At 43.5% G+C, this 15,411-nt stretch overlaps 1 protein-coding gene across 6 annotated transcripts in view; it reads right to left on the minus strand.

Moving 5' to 3' along the window:
* Nucleotides 1-1,715: 1,715 nt before the first annotated feature.
* Nucleotides 1,716-15,411, minus strand: part of NEU3 (neuraminidase 3) — a 32,073-nt gene continuing 18,377 nt past the window's right edge. For 3 of the 6 annotated variants that reach the window (XM_045484027.1, XM_045484029.1, XM_045484030.1), the window contains 2 exons: nt 12,367-12,578; nt 1,716-7,122 (listed from right to left, as the gene is read on the minus strand). In XM_045484027.1, the coding sequence (XP_045339983.1) occupies nt 6,043-7,122; nt 12,367-12,578 (1,292 nt within the window). In that variant the 3' untranslated portion in view covers nt 1,716-6,042. The remainder of the gene's footprint in view (nt 7,123-12,366; nt 12,579-15,411) is intronic. The other 3 variants (XM_045484028.1, XM_045484031.1, XM_045484032.1) reach the window with 3 other exon arrangements.

The raw sequence follows: 15,411 nt of genomic DNA on the forward strand, positions 1-15,411 counted from the left end.
GCAGTGAAAGTTAATGAAGTTCTGCTCCAGGTAGTGGTTAACAGGTTGTGGTACCAAGTAATCCAATTTTCTGTGAGGATGGGCATTCATATTCTTTCACTTGCAAGCTGTATACACTCAACTCAAACTAGCTTCAGAGATAAATAAAATCAAAATTAAAAAAAAAAAACAAAACACTGGGGGCTTATTAGGTCCCATAACAGGGAGAAGTCTAGTAGATACCATTAGGACAGTTTCTGCCTGGCTCCATTCTTTCAGGCTTCTCCTGTGCTCAGGTATTCTCCACCCACTGAGGAGAAGCCAGCTGTCTGTGATTCCAGGCCTCCAACCTCACATGTAAATGCTCCCAGTGGAAATAGTACTTGTCTTAAATGGTACTCGTTTCCCTTTGGATATGCTATTACTAAATAGCTAGGAAGGTGTGTGGGGGTGAGGAGGGGAACCTGATGAAGTCTTTAAAACTCTGGGGAGGTTTAAAAATTAGAACTCCCCAAAGGTGTAACCATAATAATAACTGACAAAGTTAAATCTATGGCATCAGCTCTTCTGTACTCCATTTTGGGATAAGGGAATCTTTTACAATCACTGGACTTATGTTTTATATACTATTTATGGTGCTTGAAATGCTCAAAAGGATCAGCTATACTAAATTTGTAACTGATATTTCTGTTGAAGGCAGTTTAATCAAATTTGTTATTGTTTAGATATTCAAGAGGCATTCAATGTTTTAGTGAATACGAGTTTGATAAATTGAGCGCTGAAGTTCATGGAGTAGCGCGTATTCCTCTCAAGCCCAAAGGTCCTCAGACGTTAAGCAATCTAACAAAACACACAAAAATAAAATCGATCATTGGATTTTTAAAAATGGTATCAATAACTATTATAAAACTATTTGTAAGGGGTAAATTAGCAGTTCTCTACATTTATTCTTTCAACATTATATGACTCTTTGTGTTATGATGAAAGAGATGCCCATTTAAAACTTTTTCAATAGTCTATTTGTTTTAGAAAGCAGAGTACAAAGTTAAGTACGAGTCATGAGTTAAGGTTATCACCCCACTTCACTGAGGTATTTGTGGCCTCGCCAGCTACAATTTGGTATTAAAAATCTCAGGGTTTTTTGCAAAAAGACGTAAGATGTGCAGTGACCAGCACCGGGGCTGGTGGCAGATGGGGTGATTCTGTGTATCCCAGTTCCCTCACTTAATCACTTAGTAGTTACTGTGTAATACACAATCTAACCAGTTATGGTAATCTCTGCCCTGTTTCCCCCCACCCCTGCAATAGGCAAGTAACTATGTTCCAGTGATAATGTGTACAATACAAAGATAATTTTTTTGTATTTTTTTAAGGTTTATCTATTTATTTTTGAGACAGAGACAGGGTAAGCGGGAGGGGGGGGACGGGGGGGGAGAGAGAGAGAGAGAGAGAGAGAGAGAGAGAGAGAGAGAATCTCAAGCAGGCTCTGAGCCCAATGCGGGGCTCAAACCCACAAAACTGTGAAATCATGACCTGAGCCGAAACCAGAAGTTGGATGCTTAGCCGACTCAGTCACCCAGGCACCCCAAGTACAAAGATTATTAGTAAAGCTTTCTGAAAGTAAAAGTCCTTAGGAAAAGTCAAATCCATTTTTCAAAAGAAGTTGGGTACAAACTAGACAGAACTATTAGGATAATCATCTCACTGTTCGACAACAACAAAACAAACAGCAGTCATCGGAATTAGGCTCTTTATTCATGTTCTTTGTTTCAGAGTCCTGGTAGTTTCTATGGTACGGAGGGCACTTCTGGCACTTGGTATCACGGAGCCAAGACATACTCAGACCACACTGAACCAGAGCACCCCCCTCTGACAGAAAGTTATAGACACTCCAATCAGGGACAGAAGGGAAATACCACTGAAATGACAACCCCAAGTCAAGGCTTAGCTTCAGTCTTAGGCTGTCATCCTGGGACATCTGGGCTGACCTGGAAGCAAGCCAGCATAGAGAAGACTAATTTAGAGTGAGTGCTCAGCAAGTTTAGAACACTATCCAATCTACAGGGGATACAGTATGCTTCTCCCTGTGGGGGAGCTTGCACTGGCCTTGTCTCTTAGCTCCAGAAGGCCAAGGATCTTTGACTCATTTATTCCTTCAGTGAAACTTTACTGCTGTCTGTTCTGTGCCAGGCTCTGTGACAGGCCCCGTGCCGGGTGCAGAGGACAGAGAGAAGAATCGGACACAGTCCTTACCTTCAGGGAATTCAGAATATAATAGAAAAAGCATATATTTATAAAGCAACCATTGTGATTCAAGGTAAAAAGGACAGAGGGAGGATTCATAGAGCCTTGGCCCTCAAAGAATTCAGAGCCTCGCAGAGGCCTACAGGGCACAACAACAGAAATACATGGCAAGCTGTGGTGATGACCGAAGGGAGGCTTCCACTGTGCACTCTGGCAGCACAGGAGAGGATGGCATGACATCTACTGACTAATGCAGTAGGGAAAACTCACAGCCTACTGAAGAAGCCTGAGCAGCCTAATCTGGCTGAAATGGAAGCACTGAATCCTACTACCCTGGAAAGGAGGCTGCGCAGCCTTAGGCTGACCTCTATGGGTCCCTCGGGTTACCCAACAGACAGGGTGCCATGTCTCTGATCTGTGGCTGCAGCTGCATGATATCCCATGGATACGAGGGGGGACTGGTGACCAGGAGAAACAGGTCCAAATATAGCATCCAAATAACGAGGGCCTGAAGTACATAATAGTGGCCTAGGAGTGAGGGCATCAGGATTGGGGAGCATGAGCAGCACCAGCAGGTTGAAGGGATCGGAAGATGATCTGGGTACATATCAGCAGCAGGAGGTCCCTACCTATGCTTTCCTGCACTCCCAGACATGGGCCATGTGTGCTGGATGGATCCATTCTAAGGGTCCCAAGACGGGGGGGAACATCTATAGGCAAAGGACCACAGCCTGTGTAGTCCTCTCTTCACACTTCTAGATTAGAGGCCTCCAGTCTGCTGTCCTCTTTTCTTCACAGCTGCCATCACCTGCCCAATATTTTTCATTCTACCAACCTGAGAGGGCTAGAAATGGGCTTAGTTAGGATACCAGTATCATGACATTGGACCCAGGGCCCCGAAGGCTTGGGTAATTGGCACAGAGTTGGAGTGCCTCCAGCTGTTTTTGTTAGTCACGTGGAACATGGACAAGTTGAGCCAGCTTAAAGTTACAGGGCTGGGCAGGAACTTATCTGTAGCCTAAACTGTGGGCCCATGCAGGCCTCCTTCCCTTTCCATACGTGTTGGAAACAGCTCCAGCCTGTTATCATTTCTTCTTCACAGAGGCCTCCACCTACACCATCTCTCCAGCCTGTCTCTATCTGTGCCACATTCTCTCTCTTCCTTAAGGTGCCAGGACTCCTACCCTGCTGCTCTTTTGCTTCAGAGCCACCATTGCCCACTCTGTTCCTCTCCCTAATCCTCATTCTGGATTACTTCTGTAATTGGATTACAAATGTCGGATTACCCAACCCTCTTTTCTTGCTATTCCTGAAATATACACACAGGCCCTTTGCCTATGAATAGTTTCATTGCTAATCACTAAGGAGAAGCAAACATGAAGCAAAGGGGAAGGAGAAAGGGAAGGGCAATTCAGAGATGGAGAAGACATCTAATGAGTGCTGGTACTGGACGGCTGTGGTCCACACTGGCATGTGACTGAGGTCCCTCCTTGGATGGTTCCAAAGAAGTCTTGATATTTTCATTTTCTCCATCCCTTAGATCTTGTTGGAGAACGGAGCCACCCCCCTGTTCCCATCTATTTGGGGATGGTGTTCAGGAAAGCTTTGCAGAACAGGAAGTTTCTACTACTCAGGAGAGGGTTGCCCTTCCCCAGCTCCTCCCTATACCAGCAGCTCTGTCACCCCCTCCACTGCCATCTCGACAGAGGTCTTCTCTGACAGTGGGATTCATATGAAGGAGAGATAAGTATTCATTACCCCACCCAACAACTGGCAGCCCTACATGCCAGACAAAATGTAGACACCCTTTAGCAGGCGATGAAGAGCCACAAATAATTTTCAACCAGGGAATGTCAATAGGAAGCACCTTACATTATGCAAGGCTCTCAAGAATATTTAGGTAAATGTACAAATGAGTGAATGAATGATCATAACTGTGTGCTGGGAGAATAACTTTGACAAATGGCTGAGAGGCTAAGGGAATTTTAAGAAGTCACTCTAAGCAATGGACTTAAGCCATATGCAGGAGTAGGTGAAGTTAATCTCTGCTTTCATCCTGCACGACTCTTCCCCATAGGACTGGGGCAACCGCCAACCCCTAGCCTCCTAGGCTATGCTCCAAGACTAACACTTGCTCTCTGGGCCATTACTCAGCACCAAATATAGTTCTCTGATACAAGGTATTTTTCTCCTAAAATAGGGAGGAAAACCAAGTGTCTCATGATAGAATTTCTGTTACAATAATAGGCTATTGGGAAAGAATCTAAAATAAGAACAACCAATCTGGTATCATCTGAGAGACCCACCACTGGCAAAGTTTAGCCCCAAACCTATCAAAGAGGCAGCCCTACTCCACAAACAGTATTTGTAGCAGGTCCAAAAAAACAGGCCTGATTCAGAGGTCTGAGGTCCAGAGACCTTCCTAATGGTCTTCCTAAAGACATCCTCCATGGGTAAAGAAGTGGCTAGGCCAGAACAACATTCTGAGAAAAATGGGCCTGGGGGAAACCCAGAAGCCTGGTCAAGCCCTGGGGCAGATGACTCCAAGCACAATGAAGATGCAACTAAGACAATGACATCAAGAGCTACCATCACCTCAACTTAAAGCCCAACATCTACAAACTAGCTGCATTGATCTTCTTGAATTTTCTCCCACTTCTAGCCCCATAAACTGTGAGCTCCTTGAGGGCAGAGACCATGGGAAGTTCTGTCCAATGCTGTAAAGTCCTAATCCATGTCCTTTTCTCAGCAGGAACCATCCTAGTAAATGAACTTCAGGTTCATCTTCCATAAAAGTAATGCCATCAGAAACAATATGTGCACCTGGGTGGCTCAGTTCGTTGAATAACTGACTTTGGCTCAGGTCATGATCTCACAGTTTGTGAGTTTGAGCCCCGCGTTGGGCTCTGTGCTGACAGCTCAGAGCCTGAAGCCTGCTTCAGATTCTGTGTCTCCCTCTCTCTCTGCTCCTTCCCTGCTCATGCTCTGTGTGTGTGTGTGTGTGTGTGTGTGTGTGTGTGTGTGTGTGTGTGTGTCTCAATAATAAATAAATGTTAAAAAAATAAATAAAAAAAAATATGTGCCATTATCAAGGGCCACTGGCATGGAGCTTCTCATTTTCTCCTTAGGGAGTAAGCATTCCAGATAAGGAAGGAAGATTGAACACAGCTGCAAAGCTGGAGAAGGTAGGTGACCTCATGATCCTACTGTTTTGCCCAATTCCTCTAGGACAGAGAACCTATAGAGTTCTAAATATGATTAAAAGGGTGTGTGTGTGTGTGTGTGTTTGTTATTAAGAACAGAACAAAACATCCAGATCTTCCTTCGTGCCAGAACACCTGCTTGTAGCCTCACACCTGGATGAGTGGTGAGTCATTGGAAATGATGAGTCCTCTGACTTCCCTTTTGAGATCAGAGTCTGCTACGGAGCCAGCATTTGCTGATCATGGAGCATGCAGACACTCTGTCTTTCCTAGAAATGAGAAGAAGAAAAATCCCAGAACCAATCCTCTCATTTTACAAATGGAGACCTGACGCCCAGAGAGTTCAGGTGATATGTTCAACATCCCTCAGCAAGCCAGTGGCACAACCAGGACCACATCATGGTTTCCCAACTCATAGTTCTTTCCACTGTAGTAGCTCTGGAAAAATTTTCATTTTGCTCCTTGGAGGAGAAGGAAAAAAGGTAGGGAGCACAAGATTAAGTTTTTGGATTCTCTGTAGGCTTCAATAACTTCTGTTAACCTGGCCTCCATTATCCTGGCTGTGGTTGCCTTCTGTGGTTTCCTTTCCATGGAAAATTGGGTCCTAAGTCAGTTTTTAGCTTTCAATTGGCTCAGGGTTCTTATCAGGGCTGGTGAAGTCCCCATGCACATGGCTCAGGATCTCTCGGTCTGTAAACAGGCGGAAGGCAATCTGCTCACACTCTCGCTTGGTCCCACATTCAAACAGACACCCAAACAAGCCCTCCTTTTCCAAAGCAGCCAAATCAGAGTAGCCACAGGGCCCACAGTGCAAGATCCAGGGGTGGGACCAGCAGGCAGCATCCAAGGGGGTCTGATTGAGGTAGATGCCTAAGTTGACCCTCCGCTTCTTACAGGTTGGGTGTGAGTACAAGAGCCATGATTCAGACAGTGTTCCAGCTTCTTGCTCTAGCCTTAGTGATCTGTCCAGTAGAGGGCTCTGCTGAATGGTAGAAGCATCTTTGCCATTAGGGTCCTGGCACCCACGTAAGATCTCCGGGGGCCGGAAACTCACCACACTGCCTTGACAGCCATGTGGGGGCTCACAGAGCTGTCGGCTCAGGGCTAGTCTCTGAAAGCATTCACCACGGTCATCGCTGAAAGCCTCCGCCCGGCACCTGTTTGGTGTCCGGGCACTGCAATACAGCACGGGGTTGCCACCCCTCCCAGTCACCTCTGCCACTTCGCACTCCACTGTTGCCATGGGCTGAATGAGCCTGCCGTGGTGCCATGTGGCCCCTAGGTCATCACTGTAGATCATCAGGGAATGAGGCTTGGCTTTACATGGTAGCCGGAAGCAAAAGAACCAGTAAGGGATGTAGTAGGCATATGCAGGGATGACCAGCCTCCCCGACTGTAGCTGGATGCCATGACCTGGGCCCACAGCGAATGTGGCCCAACGCTTCACCTCTGCACCAATAACCTCTTCAGTCAAGTCCCTCACCTCGCTCCATGAACAGCCAGTGTCTCGACTGCAGATGAAGCAGAGGCGGGCTGCATTCCTGCCTGACATGACCTGCTGACGCTCGGTGACATGGCCTCGCACACAGATGAAGAATAGGTATACACAGCCGCTTTTCTGCTCCCACACAGGACAGGGGTTCATGGTCCGATGCCCAGGTAATGTGGCTTCCATCAGTGGCTTCAAAGGTCCCCACTAGACAAGGGGAAGGGGGAGAGAGCAGGAGTGAGAGACTAATAGGAATACATGAGGCTCATTAAAAGCATTAGTCTTTTTCAGTGATAAGAAAGAAATGATATTAAAATCTATGAAATCATGAAGGCTCAAGTTATTCACTAAATTCTCAAACATTACAGGATGATTTATAAGGCTGGGAAGAGGCAATGCTAGATATTGTAGAAGCTGTCCCCTCTGTCTAGAACACTTCCTCACTTTGTCTAGATGACCAATTCACCCTCCAAACTCAAAAGTCCCCTCCTTTGTAAAGCTTTCTATGAACTTCCTCTGCTCCCCTCCTCTCACCAAAGCAACTGGTAGCTTCCTCTTTGTACACACAGAAGAGTTATAGACCTTATTATATAATAATCATCCTTTTTTGTGTGACTGGCTCCCTTCCTAGATTATGAGTCTTTTGAGGAGTGCCCAGCACATGATAGGAGCTAAACAAATATTTTTTAAAAGAAAGAAAAACCAAGAAAAGTAGAAGAAGTAGAAAAAAAAAAAGAAAAGAAATGAAGAAAACTAAAGCAAAGCGGACAAATATGAAATTTAGGCAAATAAAGGGAAATTTAAAACAAAGAGTTTTTCCTTCCTCTACTATCCTGGGGAGGCAATTCATAACACTGGCATTAAAAACTCAAGCATGGAGTCAGAGATACCTAGTTCAAACCAGCCTTCATCACTCATTGTGTGACCTCAGGCAAGTTACTTGAACTTACTTTACCTCAAATTCTTTATCAATGAAGTGGAAAATGTAACAACATGCTCACACAGGAGTTGCTGTAAGGCTAAAATGAGATAGTGCCTACTCAGACATATTACAAAGAAAGGCCTAATATCCTTAATAGATTTTTAAAACTGTATTATAAATTGGTAAAAAAAAAAAAAAAAAAAATTCCAGAAACCCATCTGAAATGGGCAAAGAGAAAGACCAGACAACTCACAGAAAGAGGAAAAAACAACAAAAACATGTGCAACCTCACACATAAAACAGAAAAGCAAATTAAAATTAAAATTGATGTAGTACCTTTCATCTAACAAACTGGCAACGGCATAAACTTTGACAATATTCTGTTGGCAAAAATGTGAAGAAACTGGCACTCTCTTACATGGACCAAAGTGTAAAATGCTTCAACATTTATGTAGGGCATATCAAAATTCCAGATGCATTCATCCTTTCCCAGCATGCCTAATTCTGGGAATTTATCCTAAGGTATATCTGCTCATCAAATTAAGTATATACAAGATTACTCACTGTGGCATTGCTTGGAAAAGCAAAATATCATGAACCCAAATATTCATCAACAGGGGACTGGTTACATGAACACACAATGCAAGAGATGAAAAAAGAAAAAGGAAGGCCTCCACACCTTGAGATGGAAAGATCTCCCTAACATATTGTTAAATGAACAAAGCAAAGTACAGACCAGTGCATGCAGCATGCTACTTTTTGCATCAGAAATATGGAGGAAAAGGACTTCCTATAACAGCGAACTAGGTAATTTGAGCCGACATTTCCATTGAGACTGGAGATGACAGATAAAATATTAAGACAAAAACATCTGGCTAAAAGCATCAGGGAGAAAACAAGACAATGAGGAATTATAGGCCAAGAACTGAGAGAAGTTCATTCAGAGAGGTTGGCCTGGTATTTCAAGTCCTTTTTCCTCTCAGGGTATCTCTGCTAATTCTCAAAGAGATAACTGAAAAGCTGAGAAGCTGAACAATTTGTTTGACAGCCTTATGGGGCTAGGAGGACAAAAATTTGGGGCCCTGGTAAGCCCCCACGCTTTAAGATGGAACTTAAAGAGCTAAATGCAGAGCAAGGGTGAAACTGAAGTAGACTAGCCTTCACAAGCACCACTCTAGAAAACTGGCTGGCATTATCTCCTGAAGGGGAACATAAACATACCCTATGATCCAGTAATGACATTTCTAGGCATAAGTCCAGCAAAAATGTATGCACGTATTAGCAAAAACTTGTACAAGAATATTCAGAGAAGCCTGTACACAACAGTTCAGATAAACCTCAAAAATACTGAACAAAAGAAGCCAAACATAAAGAATAAGGATTAAAAACAAGCAAAACTAAACTCCAGAGCTATAAATAAGGATAGTAATTATCTCTGGGAAAGAGAGGGGGGATAAGAGAAGGTTCTGAGGTACTGGTAGTATTCTATTTCTTGAGCTAAGTGATGAGTCCACAAGTGTTGGCTTTGTCAGTTCACAGAGCAGACACCATGTTTTGTACATTTGACATTTATGTTATGTTTTCTACATATGTGTTACCACTCCACGTTATAAACATTTTAAAGAGGAGTATTGGGGCGCCTGGAAAATCTTGTCACACACTACAACACAAATGAACTTTCAGGACATTATGCTCAGTGAAATAAGCCAATCACAAAAAAACACACCTACTGTATGATTCCACTTACACGAGGTATCCAAAGTATCTAAAAACTCATAAAAACAAGGAAGAACGGTGGTAGCTAGCAGATGGGGCAGGGGGAAATGAGGGTTGTCCAAAGAGTATAAAGCAGCAGTCTCGATGAAAACGTTGCAGAGATTTGTTGCACCACAATGTGCCTATAGTTAACAAAACTGCAATGTACACTTAAAATGGTTAAGATGGAAAATTTAGGTATATCCTACTACGATTAAAAATTTTTAAATGTTTATTTATTTTTGAGAGGGAGAGAGACAGAGTGTGAGCAGAGGACGGGCAGAGAGAGAAAGGCAGACACAGAGTCTGACACAAGTTCCAGGCTCCTAGCTGTCAGCACACAGCCCGATGCAGGGCTCGAACTCACAAACCATGAGGTCATGACCTGAGCCGAACTCGGACACTTAATGACTGAGCCACCCAGGAGCCTCTATCCTACTACAATTTAAAAAAATTTGGGGGGGGGGCACCTGGGTGGCTCAGTCGGTTGGACATCCAACTTCGGCCCAGGTCATGATCTCGCGGTCCATGTTTAAATAAACATTAAAAATTTTTTAAATAAAAAATATATATAATGTATTTTTTTTAAACCAGCAAACGTGAAAAAGATTAAGAGGTTTTAGCTGATGGTCTACTTAACATTAGTCAACTGTATTATGCAGCTGCCAAAAAAACAAATGCTACTTTATGTATTAAAAGGCTGCATTAAAAGGATAAAAAACAGCATAGCCACCTCATTGCTGAGCTGGTCAGTCTATCCTTGGAGCCCTAAATTCAAAGGACCATTCTTTGAAAAAGGACACTGACATTCCAAATCAAATCCCAAAGACAGTAATCACAGCTTTCAAGGGCCCAGAAACGAAATCAAGACTGTGGTCTTAAGAGCCACTAAAAGAATGAAGCTGGCAAGCACCCAAATCAAAAGACTCAGCATGTATGAATACTGCTTTCAGGTACATCAAAGAGCATTCTCTGGAAAAGGGACTTTCTATTATGTATAGATCGGATGTCCCAGAAGCTGGAACAAGACCAATGGGTAATTATAGAGAAGTACAGGTTGTCTCACTCCAAAAACAAAAGTTAACAGTTGCCACAGGATTAAGTTCCTCATCTGAGGAGTTGTGTAAGCAGATCCTTTATAGAAGATGACTAATGTTGAATTCCTACTATGCAATTGCTATTATTAATTACATTTTATAGATGATGAAACAGAGAAGAGTCAAACGTCCCAGGTCACATGGCCAATAAATGGTAGGTCTTGCCTGACTCCAAAGCCATGTTCTTAACCCCTAAGATATTAGTAGCTACCAAGGGAATACAGAAGATATCTTTACTGGGAAAGAAGCTAGGCTGATGATTCTTCTAACTTCAAGATTCTACAGACAGATAAATCAGAGAATGGAAGGGATAAAATACAGAGAAGGGAGAATGAGTTCAAGTGGACACATCTGTGGACGTTTCTGAGGTTACACAACAAGCATGGTCCAGTAAAAAGTGCTCAACAGCCTAACTGTTTGCAATAGAAAGCAGGGCAACACGACTGCAGGCAATGCCTGTCCTGGAGGGAATAAAAAACTAGAACTCCAAGGTAGGCTGCCCGCTTGGCCTCTCTGGAGGCCAATGATACAAGCGGAGGTGTGGTCCTAGGAAGCAGCCATGAGGAAGGCTCATGACAAGATGGGTGAAAGAGCAGGGACTGAAAGTTCCCTAAAGTAAAAATCATTCCCACAAGGAGATGTGAGCAAGTCATCCAGAGCAGAGACAGGGGTTGCTGGCAAGGCCCACATTCAGCAGAAAAGCATTTGCGCTGTAATAGCAAAAAAAGAAAGAAGAAAAAAAAAAAAAGTCATCCCTATATAGAGGTAATGTTTTCATGGTGATATCTCCATGAGTAGAAAACCAGCAGGATTAGAGTGCCTATTATAAAGATATATATGTTTGTTTACAAAAGGCTCTCAAATCCATGGTCTCATCTGATCCTCACTTCAACCAGCTCTGCAAGAGAAAAGAAAAACGGGATCTGAAATAACCCTATACTCACAGGCCCAAGGTCAGCAATCATTCTTTGCTCTCGAAAAATGCAGTAAAAATGTGCTACTTAGGGGCAAGGGCTCCAACCCCATCTCTGCTGCTTAGTAGGTGTGTGTCTGAGGCAAACCACTTTTAATCCCATTTCCTCCTTTACGATGGGGATAGTATGTACCTCACATAAACCATGCAGAAGGGGGAGGATTGTTGTTATCCTTGCCCTCACCATCTGCTAGTTGTCTTGAACAAGCTACCTATCTCTTGGAATACCAGGATCCCTGATCAGAAAACTGGACTAACAATGCTTCCTTCCTTCCCTGGATGACTTATAAGAACAAAAGAAAATGTGAATGAAAAACACACCACACGTTAGCTGAATCTGAATGAACCATGGAGGCCTCTGGAATCAGAGATGGAATTTAAAGCCTGTTTCTGCTGTTTTATTACAGCTATGTGACCGTGAGCAAAGTGGCAACCTCTCTGAGCTTCAGTTTCCTCATCTGCAAAATGTGATTGACCACCGTGCCTATGTCACAACAGAGTGGTTATCGAGAATCTAATGTGCACCTAGCACACAAGAAGTACTCAGTAAGTGAGAGCCGTTGCTTTTACTGTTTCTTTTTTTCTTCCTCATCTCCCACGCAGGGTTCTTCCAGCACAGATGGGAAAGGGCACAGGCCCTGAAGTGCTCTAAGCAATGTGGAGAGAGATTGAGGCTGAGAGCCAGATCTGGGATGAGGAGTCACCTGTACCGAGTGCCCAGTCCTCAACCCTCGCCTCAGCACCAGGTGGAGAGCATCCTCATCCCTGCTCGTGGAGCGCTTCTCTGCAAAGGCCAGGAAGGTGTGGGTGGGGGGGATGTAGAGCAGGGCTGGGATCCGGTAGGTGATCCCTCTCTTGTCTTCCTGCTGGAACAGAGGGCTGCTGAAGGAGCACGATGTCACTTCTTCCATGACCTCTGCAAGGATAGGAGGCAGCTAAATGTGGGGCTATACCCAAATGCTGGCCTGTGCACAAGTTCTGCTCTATCATTCTATTTCTGAAGATCACACACAGGGAGGCACGGATGTACTCAAACGTTTACTTTTTTGTCCAAAGGTAACACCATGGTCTCAATAGCACAAAGCAAGCAATACGCATGCTCATTGAACAAATCTATCCTCCACACTCTGGGGAAATCCTATGCAGCCTGTGTCAAGTATGTCTTTACGGAGATTCTGCATGGGCTGCTGCCAAGCATCTAGGGGTATTACCAGCCTGGGTGGTTTCCCATGTCAATTTCTATGGAGGTTTTCAGGCCATTCGGATAATATAAATATAAATCCAAATCCATATGAGGAAAAGCCTGTGGTTAAGAACTCTCTGGGGAAGCTTTCCCCCTCTATTAGAGCCTAGGATAAGAGGCAATCTTTATCATCTCTCTGTGTCAGCAAAAAGAATTCTTTTTACCTAGTCCACCATACCAGCGGGTGCAGACTTTCAAGGGACCTAGTTTCACGTAGCGATCTTAGTTCCGCTACACCATGTGGGCCCACAGTTTCATTCACTGCAACAGCAGGTCTACTAAAGCCCAAACTTCTAGGTAAGTGAGAGCAGCAAACATCCAGGGCAACTGAGGTCAGGTTAAGTGGCTAACTAGTCTGGTTTTCAGTTTACTCTTGGCTTCTAGGTCCCTGGGAATTTCTCTTACTTTCTTGCAATTTCAGTTATAAAGGACTTTATTATATTTTATCTACAATATAGATACAATAGATAGTTACAGGTTAGCTATCCTGTGATAATGCTGAAAATGTAAGTCTGCAGGTACACTTCTCAAAGAAATCAGGGGTTCTACTGCTCAGAGGCCCAAAAAGGGAATCAAGCCAGACAGAAGCAGGCTTAGAATTTTTTTATCTTTCACTATCTGTCATTCAAACCCTTTCATATAAATCACTTGTAAAAATTATCAGACTATAAAAATGAGGCCCAGAAGGCCTTATTCATTTATTTAGTAAATATTTCTGGGTGCTCACTCCAAGTCAGGCCAAAAGGTAGGTGCTGAGGCAACAAAAAGGAATCAGAAGTCCCTGCCCACATCCAAGTGAGGGAGACAGACATACAGGGACAATTACAGTATCATGCAATAAGTGCCACATTAGAGGTCAACATGATAGCGTGTAGGAAAACAGAAAAAGGATCTGTCTAGATCAGGGCAGTGGAGGGTTTCTGGAGAGAAAAAAACGGAGTCAAGTGAACTCCTGCCTCATATCCTTATGTTCTGTGCCTAGAACATTCTTGTTTCACATAATCACAGAGTTCACTCCTTAAACTCCTTCAGCCCTGTTCCAATGTCATCTAATCTGAGGCCTTTCCTGACAACTCCCCGGCCCCTCTCTATCCCCTCTCTGCTCTCTTCTCCATGCCACTTATCATCCAGATTATACTTGTTTAATATATACTACACAACAGAAGCTCCATAAAGGGCAGGGATGAGTCTGTTCTATTCACCGCTACACCATTATACCTAGAACCATGCCTGGTAATTGATAGGCACTTGACGAATTATCTGTTGAATGACTGAATGAATGAGTGAGCTGGATCTTAAAGGATGAATAGCGAGTCAGCCAACTGAAGGGTGAAAAGGGCAGAGGGGGTGAATGTGAAAAGCCTACAAATGATAGAAAACAGTGAGCTGTGAGGACTGTCAATAGTGCAGCATGACTAGAACAGAGTGCAGAAGTGGGACTGAAGGGGTCAGCAGAATCCAGGTCCTGGGAGGCCTTGCTACCTTATTAGAGTGTTTATCCCACAGAGAGGGAGCCACTCAAGAGTTTTTGGCAGAGGAATGGCATGATCAAGTATGCATTTTAGACCAATCTCCCAGGTAGCCTGTGGGCAATAAACTGAAAGAAAAAGTTGCACTGCTTTTGGCCACAGGTGCCTAGTGTCAATCAAGACAAACTTATCCAAAGGCATACCAATGATTCACTTGGTCACCTGTTTCTAACTTAAAGAAAGAAGAACCGTGACTCACTATCATGAGAGGAATGGGGAGTTAGCCTTCAGAGTCCAGAAGAAAAGCCTCCTCCCCTCACTCCCAATTCTGTGCTCTCAGTAGCAGAATTGAAAAGCAAGTGGGAATTGTCTTCTTCACAAAGTACTAGAGCACACCTCTCTCTCCTCAACTCAGGCTCTCCTGCCAGAGAAGGTCAGGCTCTCCTAAGTAAAGATCTGTCCTTGAGCCAAGCTGGCGTGATGGTTAAGAACATAGGATTAGGACCCCACTAGGACTACCTGACTTTGGGCATGTTATTTAACTTTCCTAATGTTTCAGGATCCTCATATATAAAATTCAGTAGAGTTGTTGAGAGAATTAAGCTAAAAATTAAAGTGGCTGTTACAGAGCCCATGCCATAGTATGAGCTCAGTATATGGCAGTTATTATTTTTAGACTCCAATCACTACATATTCTACAGTTGACTGTTGGACAACACAGGGATTAGGGGTGCTGACCCCAACTCTGGGGGGTATAAACTTTGTGTATCACTTTTGACTCCCCTCAAAACTACGAATAGCCTACTGTTGACTGGAAGCCTTACCAATAACATAAATAATTAACACATATTTTGTATGTATAGATGTATTATATACTGTATTCTTACAATAATGTTAGAGAAAAGGAAATGTTAAGAAAATCACAAGTTATAGAAAACACATTTATACTACAGTACTATATTTATTTAAAAAATGCTTCTTTAAGTGAAACTGCAATTCTAAGCTGTGTTGTTCAAGGATCAAGGGTAGTCTTATTC

The sequence above is a fragment of the Leopardus geoffroyi genome, chromosome D1 (genome assembly GCF_018350155.1).
Source record: "Leopardus geoffroyi isolate Oge1 chromosome D1, O.geoffroyi_Oge1_pat1.0, whole genome shotgun sequence".
In the NCBI taxonomy this organism is placed as follows: Eukaryota; Metazoa; Chordata; class Mammalia; order Carnivora; family Felidae; genus Leopardus; species Leopardus geoffroyi.